A 13,208-nucleotide genomic window follows, 5' to 3' on the forward strand; every position below is an offset into this window, starting at 1 on the left:
GATTAAGTTTGGGAAAAAAAAAAAAAAAAGATCGCTTGAACAATCATAACAAGGGATGAAACCATAACCAGATTCACAATAAAATTCAAGATGATTAGTATTACTCTTCCAAATTATAAAGCCTTTAAACACCCCCAGTTCAGTTCAGTTATTCTGGCTGATTAGACCTCTGCACAGGCTGAAGGTGGGCTGGAGGTTTGGGAATATATTAGGTCACAAATCTCGTCTATCAATAAGCATGATGAAGGTGTAATTTGTTCCACCCCTAGACGGTACAACAAAGCTAAGAGGAAACTTAGGAGGATGTCGGTCAATTACAGACCTGAGAAGAGGTCTAATCAGCCTGATCAACTGAAAATACCTGTGTGGGTGTTCACAGGCTTTAATCATCATTAAAACTATGTCTGATTACTGCGTTTGGAAAAATTCACAGTAAATACTGTCCAGAATCAACTGACATTATCATAACATGTCTATAAGCTTTATTGCCAGAGAGAATAAAGAGTGTGTGTGAAAGAGAATATAATAGCAGCAGTACCTCAAAAACAGTGAGAGCGAAGGGATGGGCCAGGTAGTCTGGAGACTGAAGTACTTTCTTTCTGTTGTCTCCGTTCAGGTCGACGCTACAGAGCATGTGCAGCTTTGAGTCGACCCAGTACAGCCTGCCTTTGATCAGATCTGAGAGGAAGATGAAGCGTATGAAGAAACAGGAGAGGAGATGGTGAGGAGAGGAGAGAAATGAAAGGGAGTGAGATGCATGAAATAACGAAAGAATGGATAATAAACAGGGAAAACGAGTCGAAAGATGACAGAGGGCAGAAAAAGACGTGAGGGAAAGAATAATTACACATGGTGAGCGAGGAATGAAAGCAGTGATACAAGATGATACAGTTGAACATTGAATAAAAGTGTGTTGACAAAGGAAATTAAACCAGAGAGTTGAAGAATTAAGAGGAAGGGTACAGAGAGAAGATGAGGCATGGCGAGCAGAGATAAGGAGAAAAGAAGAAAAGAAAAAAAATCAATACAACATTTCATTAACAAGGACAAATCGATGCTTCTCCACTGTGTTGAGGATGAAAGTACAGGAGGAGAAACCGAACAAAGGCAAACATCTTATTATATGTTCTGGTGAAGTGTTAATGAAGTGATAGTATGGATTAAAAAAAAAACAGTTATTCAATATAAATCAGTAAGGATTGATGTATTCCATGAGAGGATTTAACTTAATAACATAAGCTTTGATCACGCAGAGTGGAATCACAGTAATTAAGTAATAAATCCAGAGGCTGCATTGTTCACTCTTTTCATCCAAGTGAATTTTAAATAAATCTCTTGAGGTGGACAGAAAAATGAAAATGCTACAAGATGCAAATAAAAACTAAAAATTAATAAATGACACTGAAGCAGTGAAAGAAGTTGAGGCGGCAGTTGAAAACCAAAGCTCTTAAAGGATGGGTGGCAAAGTAAACCTAAGTACTGAAAAGAGCTGACTTATCAGCTAAAGTGCTTAAAAGGACAGTTCACACCTAAAATCAAAAATACATATTTTCCCCCGGTCTGTAGTGCCATCTGTCCATCTAGATTTTTTTGGTTGCGACATACAGAGTTTTGGAGGCATCAGCTGTAAAGATGTCTGCATTCTATCCAATATAATGGGACTAAATAGCACTTAGCTTGTGATGCTCAAAGCAAATACACACACACACACAAAAAAAACACATTTGAAAAATTCTAAACCAAACCAACTACTTTCTTTCTGCTGTAAAATCTCCCAGAACTACTTTAGAATCCACCAGATATAATTTCTTTTCTACTAGAAAAAAGTCCCTATATTAAACTGCTCACAATAAGGTCTGTGGAGTATCTTGCTATGATTTCTGGAAAGGCACTGGATTTACATTTTTCAAAAGAATTATTTGGGTGCTATGAGCACCGCAAACTGAGTGCCACTTATACTGGAAGACATCTCTACAGCTGATATCTCCAAAACTCTGCAACTCACACAAAAACTATCTAGATGGATAAGGAGCAGGGGAAAAATATGTATTTTTGATTTTGGGATTAACTATCCCTTTAAAAGGAGTCGAGCTGTCAGTTGAGGTTTAAGCAAGGGTGCAGATCTCATTACAACTTAAAGGAGGGGCAGTGATGTACTGGGAAAGAAATTCAGCCCTGGACTTATCCACTGGGACCGGGACTAAGAAGGGTGACGTTAATTACATTGTTGTGGCAAAGTGGAACAGCTGTCTCTATTTTGATTGCTGTTTGTGCTTATTACAAAACCTTTTACTATGAGCCGAGAGAAGTAGAAAACAGGTCAGATTCAGCCCCACTTTCTACATTATTTTATGCTTTTTACAAGATTCATTACTAGAAGGTAGGTCAGCTTAATTTAAGTGAATCACTAACATTAAAATACCCTCTGGTCCAGGCAGGCTTTCAAGTGAACTGACTGTTAAACCAAACTATTCTTAAAGCTGGTGTTTTATGGTAGGGACATTTTTTCCACATTAAAAACTTTGATTACAGCATCCCTAAGACTTTTCTGATTCACATCAACCTACATGCACAATAGTCTCAAGTGTCATTTACTCATTAACTAATCTGTGATGTGTGTGCCATAGATGAATGCCTGTTCTGCAATGGTTCAGACCAGTGAGCAGTGTAGAAGGGAAGGTGGTATGAACAAAACCTTCATCATGGCTATGTTTATGTGTGAAGTACTTCAAAGGTGAAGTCTGCTTCTAATAAATGATTTTTAAATAAATTATGCAATTGAAAATAGTTTATCAGGGGGAAAACCTTGGAGGGCTCTCACGCACTGCTCAAACTCACCATAAAATTAACTTTTTTAGTAAACAACTTCCAACTATTTTCAAGAATACCTTTTGAAAACCCATACCCAGGACATATAGTATGAATGCAGCCAATTAATATTATAATTGTAGATATTGGGGTAAATCTGACCAGTAATTGAATATAATCAATAGATTTTGGTAATTTTACCTAATCTGTTGCTATTTATATGTTTTTGTGAAATACTGGTCATTCCATCGTGTAGAGGAAGATTCGGAGGATCCCAGATCAGAGATCCTGGAGCAGAGGTCTTTTGTCTTTTGTCTGTTACACAGGCCCGGCTGAAAACTAAAGGGGATGGGGCATTTTCAGTCAGGGCCCCGAGGCTCTGGAACAATCTGCCTGAGGAAGCAGTTGGTTAACAGTGTTATTGGTTGGGTGGATTTTCCTTTTCATTTGATGGATCAGCAATAAAGAGAATGTGCAGAGATCATGTGGACATTCTGCAGCTTGCTCATTGGTTCAGAGTGTGTGTGTGTGTGTGTGTGTGTGTGTGTGTGTGTGTGTGTGTGTGTTCCTACCTAGAGTGATTCCATTAGGCCACTGGATGTCCGATGCCACCAAAACCTGCCTGTCCACTCCATTCATACCAGATTTCTCAATCTTGGCTGGCTCACCCCAGTCAGACCAGTACAGGAATCTACAGGACAAACACATATGTAAATAAAACAGATATTGTGAATGTACATATCAGTTGGAGATAAAAGGTCATCAAAAAATCAGTTTTCCACCCACCCAGACAGTGGATCCACCGCGATGGACGCCGGTTCTTTGAGGCCTCTGTTGAACAGAACCTTCTGCTTGGTTCCATTGAAGTTGGCTACAGAAATGGTTTTGGTGCTGAGATCAGACCAGTACAGGTTCTTATAGATCCAGTCCACGGCGATTCCCACGGGAGTCTGGACATTGTCTATCACTTTGTTGTGTGTGCCAACTTCCCCTCGTTTGTCCAGCACCGTGCTACATGCAACAAAACAGAGACAATGTTACTCAAATTTCAAGTTTCAAATCATCTACCAAGAGTAACATTAAGTAAAACATCATCCAGTTGATGGTCAGATGGCCACATTACCTTAAAGCTACTACAAGGAGCTTTTAACTGGTTATGAAACAGACTCTGCATAAGTTAATGAGACCATCAGCAAGAACATCAGCTATTTCAGTATAATTTTTCTAAATGCCACCAAGTTGGATTAAAATCAGATCAAACGAGCCTGTGTTTACATTTTCACAGGTAAAGTTACAGTCAGTAGCATGTTAGCCAGGTAAAAAGAAGCAGTAGGAGATTTTTATTGTTGATGTTATATTCTGTGGTTATTAAGGCAGAAACACTACCACTGTTGTCCACACGGTCCCCAAAAGCAACAAAAAAATGAAAGCTTCAAATTCCTCCATTTTCTATAAAACAATAAAGGCAAAGTCTGAGCAACCACTTTTGTCTAAAAAGTTTAAAAATCTGATATATCCAACTACAAATACGGATCCTCACTTCAGCTAAAGTCTGTCATTCAGAGTAATAAAACTAACTTGAAATTTAATGCAAACACCTCTTTATTATTATTAGTACACGCAATTGCTAATTTGCATTTTACACAAAATGCAGCTGTAATGTCATCCAGTCAGTCTTGCAGGTGTTTGGTCTTAGACCAAAGTATATGACAAATTAAAATTTTGGCCTGCTGTTGGTGCTACAGGAAAGTCTGGAGATCACCAAAATTCACTCACACAGGGGCAATGAACATCTCCAAAATTATCACACTTTGTGCTACCCATAAAATGTCACCTCAATCTGTCTGGTAGTAGAACCAAAGTGGTGGACCAACTGACTGTCAAACATTGCCGTCCTGAGGGCAATGCTGGTAGAATGGCTAAAATAAAAATCATTAGGGTCAGGGATCTAGACGCGTGGTTGAATATGCAATCTGTGAGAAACACTTTGACAGGGCGTTTCTGTTTTAACCAGCACAGCTTTTCTAGCCTTTATGACCATGGTTTAATTGCCCAGGAAACTCAGACCACTTGCATGAACTGTAAATCATCTCACATGATGCTCCACAGCCAGTTAAACAGTGCATTCTGATAACCATTAAAATAAGGTTCAGTTTGGATGTACTATGAGAATCTTAAAAACAATGAACCTTTTTCTGAGCAAACAGATGTTACACTGATGTATGTTTCAATGCTTTCATGCAGTCACCATTCACCTATAATGTTACAAAACATGAAAATCTACCTAAGCAAACTTGAATGCGACTGTGGAATTTTACAGTTAAATAAATTCATGAAACTCTGGAATCTATTAGAAGTGTTCTTTACATTTTCATGATCAACATTTATTTCTGTGCGGCTGCTTGGTGAGTGTAAACTACCTATAAATGGCCTTCTGGCCCAGATCAGCCCAGAAGATCATCTGTTGGTTAAAGTCTGCGTCCAGAGCCACTGTGTTCCTCTGCTGCTCCACAATCTGAGTGTACTCCTTCCTCTCCAGACCCAAACGACGGATGTCACGGCGGTTAGTGAAGATCAGGCAGGGCTCCTTACCTGAGGACAAGAAAGACTTGGCTAAATAGGAGACACTTACAGATGCTGGAGACTTTCACATCCTTCTTTAAAACATGTAGAAAGTGTGTAGGCTCTTTTTTGGTCATGTACAACACATCTAACTCTATTACAAATGTTTTCATTTGAAGAACATTACGACTATTATGTTATGGGGAGGTACCATCAGGCTGCAGGATACAGTGATGTCTTTGTCAACAAGCAACACAATAAAGTCTTTTTCCTGCTGAAAAAATCACCAGACTAGAGGATGACATCAGCTCCAGCTGAAATCAGAGCCTTTCTGGTATTTGAGAGGTGTCACTGAATGACATGTAAAGATATTTAAGATACATTTCTACTTCAGATTCTCAAAATTTCACTTCCCCAATTGTTCTCACTGTGTTCTTGCATACTTCTTGCATATAGATTTTCAAAGGTAGTTTTAAGATTTAAACTATAAATCACTAGGCTAAATCAGTGTTTTGCATAAACATCTGCAGCTGACCACTCATTCTCTCTTTTTTTTTTAAAATTTATTAAAATATTTTTTGGGGCTTAATTTATAGGACAGCTGAAGATATGACAGGAAAGGGGGGAGGGGGGAGAGAGGGTGGGGAAATAACAGCTGCAGGTGGAGTTGAACCCACAACCACTACAGAGCCTCAGTACGTGGGTTGACCACTCTATCAACTGAGCTACAAGGCCACACCATTCATTAATTTTGTATTCTAATAAAACGTTTTTTATTAACAAGTTGCAATTTACAATCTGTATATATTTTATGACAAAAAATGTGCATTACATATTATATACTATATGAATGTGTGGGTAAGTGCGCCACACTCAACTGCTGGGTAGTGAGGGCAGAGTCGGCTTCAGTGTTTGACTAATATTAGCAAAATAACTGTTGAATCAATGCTGTTCTTAATGTGTTGTTTCATCAGGAAGGGGTCATCCTCAATGAATGGGATACTTGAACTCAATAATTAAGAAGGCCCACAAAGTGCTGCATTTTCTATATACGCCACACAGACATATATGGGCTTAATGAATAAATTATTAAATTTACACTGCAAACAAACTATTGCCTCCAAATTGACCATATAGTTGAATCATCACCTCAGCCACATAGTAGTCTGGTGTGGTTTACTGCAGTGCTTCTGAATGATTAAAGGCATCTCAAAACATATGCTGTATTTGTAGTGTATAATTCTCTATTTTCAGTGGGAGAACAAGTAAAAAAAAAAAAAAAAAAAAACTTTCAGGTTGAGAGCTGCTGTTGTATTTCAGGGAGTTCTGTTTTCCCACCCAGCTGTTGACTCACCAACAGCCTTGCAGACTCCGGTGGTCGGATCCATCTGATAGCCGTTGTGGCATTCGCACTTGTATCCTCCCTTCAGGTTGATGCAGATCTGACTGCAGATGCCGGGGTTCAGACACTCATTGATGTCTGCACACAGAGAGAGAGAGAGATGAGAGAAGAGGCGGAGGAATGAGGAAGAGAAAACACAGGGAACACAGCTGGTATCTGACATGTTTAATTAATCAAGTCTGCTGAATGCTTCAGTTGGGGTAATCAGACATTTGCACACAGCTCTGCTGCAAAAAACATCCAAATCCTGTTTAGACCCAAGATCTTTTAATGAAATTATACTGAAAACAATTACTTTTTTGAAGCATTCCCTTGATTCCTTTTGCATGAGATTGCACAATGATGTGAGCTTGGGATACACAAAAGGAAAATTAAACCTGACAATAATTGCTGTTGAAGTTTTGCCAGAACGCTCTCAAGCAACAAGCTGCTCTCGCCAGAGCTAAATGTAAATATACAAATCTTTTCATGAGTTTAGTGGTTATTTTACACTCGGGAGTAGATTAGGTGCCTCTGTGCAACCAGTGGAGTTAATTCCAGATGGGATTAGACACTTTTCCCAATATCCATAGCGACGTTTGAGGCAAAGATTGGCTCAATAACAAAACCTGTCGGATCAGTGCCTCCTGAACATCGACAACAAATTACAGCACAGCCAATCGCATTACACACTGAGAGAGCCCTGAGAGAGGCCAGAAGTGCACAATAAGAGCATCCATTTCACTTATGGCTGGTGCAGCACCAGCATACAGTATGTCTGACCAAGGCTTTTCACATCTTCAGCCTGACAGTCTCTCATGTCTTAATATTTCCTTTTCAAATGAGGCAGAAAAATAACCTGCCAAGGATATTCTGATTTTGGATTAATTTTGACTGCAGACAGTTCTATCTGATCTCATTTTCAAACAATTGAGGTTTACTGCTGCCAAGAAACAAAAGCATGTCAGTGACAACAATGAGCAGTGGCAGTTTTTTTTCCAATAATAAAAAGTGAATGGTGTCTTAAATGCTCAAGTTTGAAATATTGCCAATGTTAAGCGTACACTTAACTGACTAATTTGAGCTCATGCAAATAGTCAAACTGACATGAGAATCATCTTTAAAAAAAAGCCATGAATATAATTTCCAAAGACACGGCTGAATTGAACAATGTAACCATGATTCAACAATGCAATCATTCAATCAACTACCAATTACTAAAGTATGACTGATGTGATGACATTTTTCATTAACTGTTGCCAAGTCAGATTTCTGTGCTCTCATTTTCCTTCTTCACATATTAAGTTTTGCCAACTGATGACAATAATGATGATGAAACTGAGTTCAACTCTCCCTCATGTCTTCAAGGGTCCACCCAGTTCCTAGAACAGACACTAGGGCTGCACAGTTATGCCTAAAAATGATTATTTTGATAAATACTTTTATTGCACTTTCACATTTAAATTTCCAGAACACTGCTTTCATATTGTGCTACGTTCCTACTAAGGTACAAATCTGTGCATTAACGTATGACTGGTCCTAATTCATTGGTGAACCTCTTAGAAGCACTGCTTTTACTTTTATGTTGTGCTACATTCATATGATGATGCGCCATACAGTTATGTTATGGATGTCTGAGATGATGCCAGAAGAGGCGGTTCAATGAGGCAGGGAGTGTGTTAGCAAGGTTATTCTTTTTGGCCTTCAGTGACTCATCGTACTACAGTTTGTAGCGTTTTTCAGGTGGTTGAACAAGTTAGTTGTATTGCTTTCTCATGCACCCTTAAAATATGATTCGTTCTCGATATCACTTGCCCTAAATCCAAAATACTTCCAAGCAACAGATAATATGTTTTGAGGGACTAGCTCTTTGCCTTTTGCCCAGACATTTGATTTCCATTTTGACACCTGCTCTCTGTTGTATATTACTCTTCTACTCTGAAGTGCAGCCGCAACATCCAGGACATTTTGCACAGGCTGGTGCTGCAGGGTTGCTGGCCAAAGCACTTGATTTGCTATGCAGCAGAGTATTCTATGAGCGGAGCCTGCATTTTAATTGTTAATATCGCAGTTGATCATGTTCATTTAATTGTGGGAAGCCAAAATCGGAATCAAGATTAATATTCAATTAATTGTGCAGCCCTAACCAAGACCCAAGCAGAGATGCAATTATATTCAGTCTAATCGGGATGGGTCCCGTTTTGTCACCGGGTGAGTCAAGAATCCAAATCGACTATCAGCTCTGAACGTGTGGTGTTTCGTCAACATCAGAGGGGACAAATGTTATTTTAAAATGCAAATTGAAAGCGTGAAGTGAAATGAAGAAAAAAAAAGGTGTGTATAACTGCTCTTTAGTTGGCGCATCTCTCTTCTGTGTGTGGGGACTCTGCATTTTAGAGGCTATTCAGACATGGTCCGTTCATCTTCTGGTGCTCTTTTGACATGTCAGGTCAGGTCCAAAACTTTTAAGTCATAAAATGATATCTGAAAAACGGCTTCATCTATTGGTGAGGTCGATGGGGCAGGTTTGATTGATGCTACCTTAAACAACAATGCTCACTATGAAAGTCATGTATTGTTTTGACAAAATCCAATTAAAAAAATAATAAAGTAGGAGCACAAATTTTTACAGCTGTCAGTCACAGCTCTAATGTAAAGGTCACCTACCTCCGCAGGTCTTGTGATCTATGAGCTGAAGTCCAGGTGTGCAGTCACACTCGAAACCAATCACCATGTCTTTGCAGATGTGAGAGCAGCCACCGTTGTTCAGCAGACATTCGTTTAGATCTGAAGCACATGAAGGAAACAAACAGGGTTTGTCAAAGCTGTAATATCTAGGATTGTTATCATGCAAGCAAGACACAAACTTTTGATATGATTTTACATTCTGCTGGAAATGCTGTCGGTCCAAAGCTGTGAAATGGAACATCTGAGATTTTTGCTTTCATCTAAGCATCAAGAGTTTAGACAAGCAGTAAAATGGAGGCAAAAATCACAGTCTGGATTCAAACTGATGTTGAGGTTATGGACCAATATGCCAACTTTAACCCTGAAGTATTATAATAGATTACAGTTTGTGATGCCATTTTGTGCACCTGATTTAGTGTGTAAGGTTCAGCAGTTAAAAGGCTGTTTGCAGGTGTTAGCACTCCTGATCAGCTGTATTTTAATGCCACAGCAGAGTATTTACTGCTGCATTCGTGTAGTTCAGACAGCACTGTAAACCGGGACAGGTGCAACCTGATTATGCTCATTAACATTTCCGAACAGCAGAGTGCAGAGCATGACTTGGCAGTTTACTCCATTTTGTGTTAACCAAGTCTAGCTTGCTGACGGCCTCCAGATGTCGGAGCTTCTCATCCTGTCACAGAGTCCAAACACCCTGTAAAACAAAGATCTTTTTGGCCACCCGAACTAATTATCCCACTCTTTCTGTACACAGTACAGTTTCTTTCAAGTACACACAGTTCATGGGTCTGTGGGTGACATTTTTGCATTTGACAGAGAGGACAGACAGCATAAGGCAGTGGTTCAAAATTGGAGGGTTGGCCCCCCTGTGTGTGTGTGTGGGGGGGGGGTCATGGATGACCAGGGGAGATACAGTGAAACAAAGGTGAATAAATATGATTTATGTAGGGGAAACAATCCAACACAGTTTGCTGGTGCTACCGTGCTGACCTTTATTTCACTAAAATTCAACTTGAATCCTTTTTTATCAGTTGCTTCCTCAGTTATCATTAATGACATGTAAATAATGGTGTGCTGGTGGGGTGGCGTGAACCTTTTTCAGCCTCTGAAGGGGGGACATGCCAGAAAAAGTTTAGGGACCACTGGACTAAGATCCCAACAGACACATTTATTGTGAAGTATCTCATGTTGGGTCTTGAGATGGATGTATTGAACAGATTCCCCATGATCAAATCTGTCTTTGAGTCAATACTCCAACACAATCCAGTTCACCTATGGTGAGGCTGCTTTTTAGCCATGGAAGTCTCGTCAGAGGAACAGACTTTCCGGCACACGTTTTGAAAACCTCTCTGTGTAATAAAAGAGTTAACCATAGAGAACCGCTGGTTTGGTGACTATGTGATTTGAAAACATGGTGTTAGTTTTAGTTTAATGAAGGTATGGGCTTTGAGAAGCTAACTGGTTCATTAATTGCATGTTGAAAACATGGAGTGTAGGCTGTACAAGCCTGTGTTTTATTGTTTTCATACAGACAGCCGTGTAATGTGCCTTTGCTCAGTTCATTGTCAGATTGTCGGCAGCCAAAGTACCCCCAATTTCCATTAACCTACATTTACTTTAAATAATACAACTTTTTGCCTTTATTCAGATAGGACAGCTGAAAATATGACAGGAAAGGGGGAGAGAGAGAGGGGATGACATGCAGCAAATGTGCTACAGGCAGGAATTGAACTGGCAGCCACTACAGAGGACCGATAGCCTCAACACATGGTGCGCACACCCTACCAACTGAGCTATAGGGGTGCCTGTAACTTTGCTTTTAATGGCAGTAATCTTGTAGTGTGGTAAGTTACTTTTAAAATTAACACTACCCAATCCTGTGAGGTGGACAGAAAATACTGTAACTCGGGCAGTAATGAGCACCTCAGTATGTTACAAACACATTTAGCTTTCAACTGAGTTCTCTAATGAAAAAAGAATAGACCTTTAACTTTTGCCCAGGTAGCAGCAAGTTCTTTTACAAAGATGTACTATTTAACTCTGCAACAAAAAAAAAAAAAAACTCTACTGACCATGATCTTTGATAAAAACAGAATAAAAGAAGTTCCTCTCTCTCAATTCAACAAAGCAGGCAGTGCATGAAACAGGATTATTCAGCTCATCACCAATTATACAACTCTACACTGAAAATTAAAAAGGAATAATTTTCAGATTTTTGTTCTTTGATCCATTAAATTGATCATATAACATGACATGCCAATCTTTTTTTGACTGAACTGTCATACAATTCAGATTCAGATGTTTAGTATTCTGCGTGTGGAGAGCATAATCACTTTTGGCTGAGTTCTTTGATCCATGAAAGAGAATTATTTAGATGCACTATTCATTTTCTCACTCTGAACCACAGACCTATTCACACTGCATGAGGCAGGGTTTATGTAAATACCCACTCTTTATCAACCTAAATCCATGTGCAACAGAGAGCAAAGTCAAGTCATGGACACTTTCCTGCCCACAGGAAAAGACGTGAACTTACTGAAAAGCAATTTGTCTTCAGAACAGTGACTGAGTGACCTGTCCAGAGAAATCGAAATGTTGGAGCTTCTTTGCTTTGGTTTGACTTGGTGTAAAGCATCAATGTCAGGACTCAACAACAAGACTTGCCCAAGGCAAGTAAAAATGCCATGTTGGGTCATTAAATCTGGCAATTCACTTGCCTGACTGGGCAAGTGATAAAAAAGAATTTAAGTATGAAACTGTGATAATAAATGGAGAAAAGCAGGAAATCTCTTATCAAAACAAACTGAATATCTTTGGGTTTTGGACTGAAACAACATAAATGAAGATATCACCTTGAACTCTGACATTTTATAGATACTGCAGCCCTTAAACATGAAAATTAACTTTAGCCTTTGTTGTATTTATTATGCTAATAAATAAAACCATTTTTAATGGGGGAAAGCAAAAATTGACTTTAGGCAAGTAGATTTCTGACCCAGTTGCTCGACCAGGCAAGTGAAAAGAAACATTGAACCCTGAATGTACTACAGAATCAGCATTCTGGGAACTCAAATTCAAATATCTCTAGTTCAAACATTTTTTTCATGTCACTGACATTTAGAGCTGCCTGCTGAGGAAGCCCTAAAAGACTTAACAAATGACATTTGCAGATTACACTAGACAAACACACCGTGGGTTGATCACAACTCACTCTGCAATATCATCACATTTACACAGATTATAGTGCAAATATTCACACATAATTAATAAAAAAAATCAAACATGTTTAATCCTTGTGTGTTGTGACATGCAGTTGCTAATATACAGCAATATATTAATAATCCTCTAAAGTGTCACCTGCTTCTGTTTGTCTTAAAATCAAGCTTTCCTGTGAAGGCATGCCACTCTGAATTACTTCAGTTATTTCCTTCCTCATTTATGTAAGCTCCAGTAGTGCAGTTGCTAATATACAGCAATATATTAATAATCCTCTAAAGTGTCACCTGCTTCTGTTTGTCTTAAAATCAAGCTTTCCTGTGAAGGCATGCCACTCTGAATTACTTCAGTTATTTCCTTCCTCATTTATGTAAGCTCCAGTAGTGCACAATGATACTGAACCTGGTAACCTCACTGTTATTACAAGACTCCAGTGTGACTCACACTCTCACTGCTTTAGACGGTTTGTCAAGAAATTGCTCAAACATGTAAAGCATGTAAATCTATTATAATACCAGGGCAGGAATTATACCACAGCCAAAAGGGCAGTGCC

General features: G+C 39.0%; 1 protein-coding gene across 2 annotated transcripts in view; it reads right to left on the bottom strand.

Annotated features, from left to right (window-relative positions):
* Positions 1-13,208, bottom strand: part of vldlr (very low density lipoprotein receptor) — an 85,820-nt gene that overhangs the window by 23,576 nt on the left and 49,036 nt on the right. For both annotated transcript variants that reach the window (XM_084746652.1, XM_084746651.1), the window contains exons 9-14: positions 9,419-9,538; positions 6,725-6,850; positions 5,229-5,400; positions 3,595-3,819; positions 3,381-3,499; positions 539-678 (exon numbers count right to left, since the gene is read on the bottom strand). In XM_084746652.1, the coding sequence (XP_084602778.1) occupies positions 539-678; positions 3,381-3,499; positions 3,595-3,819; positions 5,229-5,400; positions 6,725-6,850; positions 9,419-9,538 (902 nt within the window). The remainder of the gene's footprint in view (positions 1-538; positions 679-3,380; positions 3,500-3,594; positions 3,820-5,228; positions 5,401-6,724; positions 6,851-9,418; positions 9,539-13,208) is intronic.

Source organism: Lutjanus erythropterus, chromosome 20, assembly GCF_056507025.1.
Source record: "Lutjanus erythropterus isolate fLutEry1 chromosome 20, fLutEry1.hap2, whole genome shotgun sequence".
In the NCBI taxonomy this organism is placed as follows: domain Eukaryota; kingdom Metazoa; phylum Chordata; class Actinopteri; order Lutjaniformes; family Lutjanidae; genus Lutjanus; species Lutjanus erythropterus.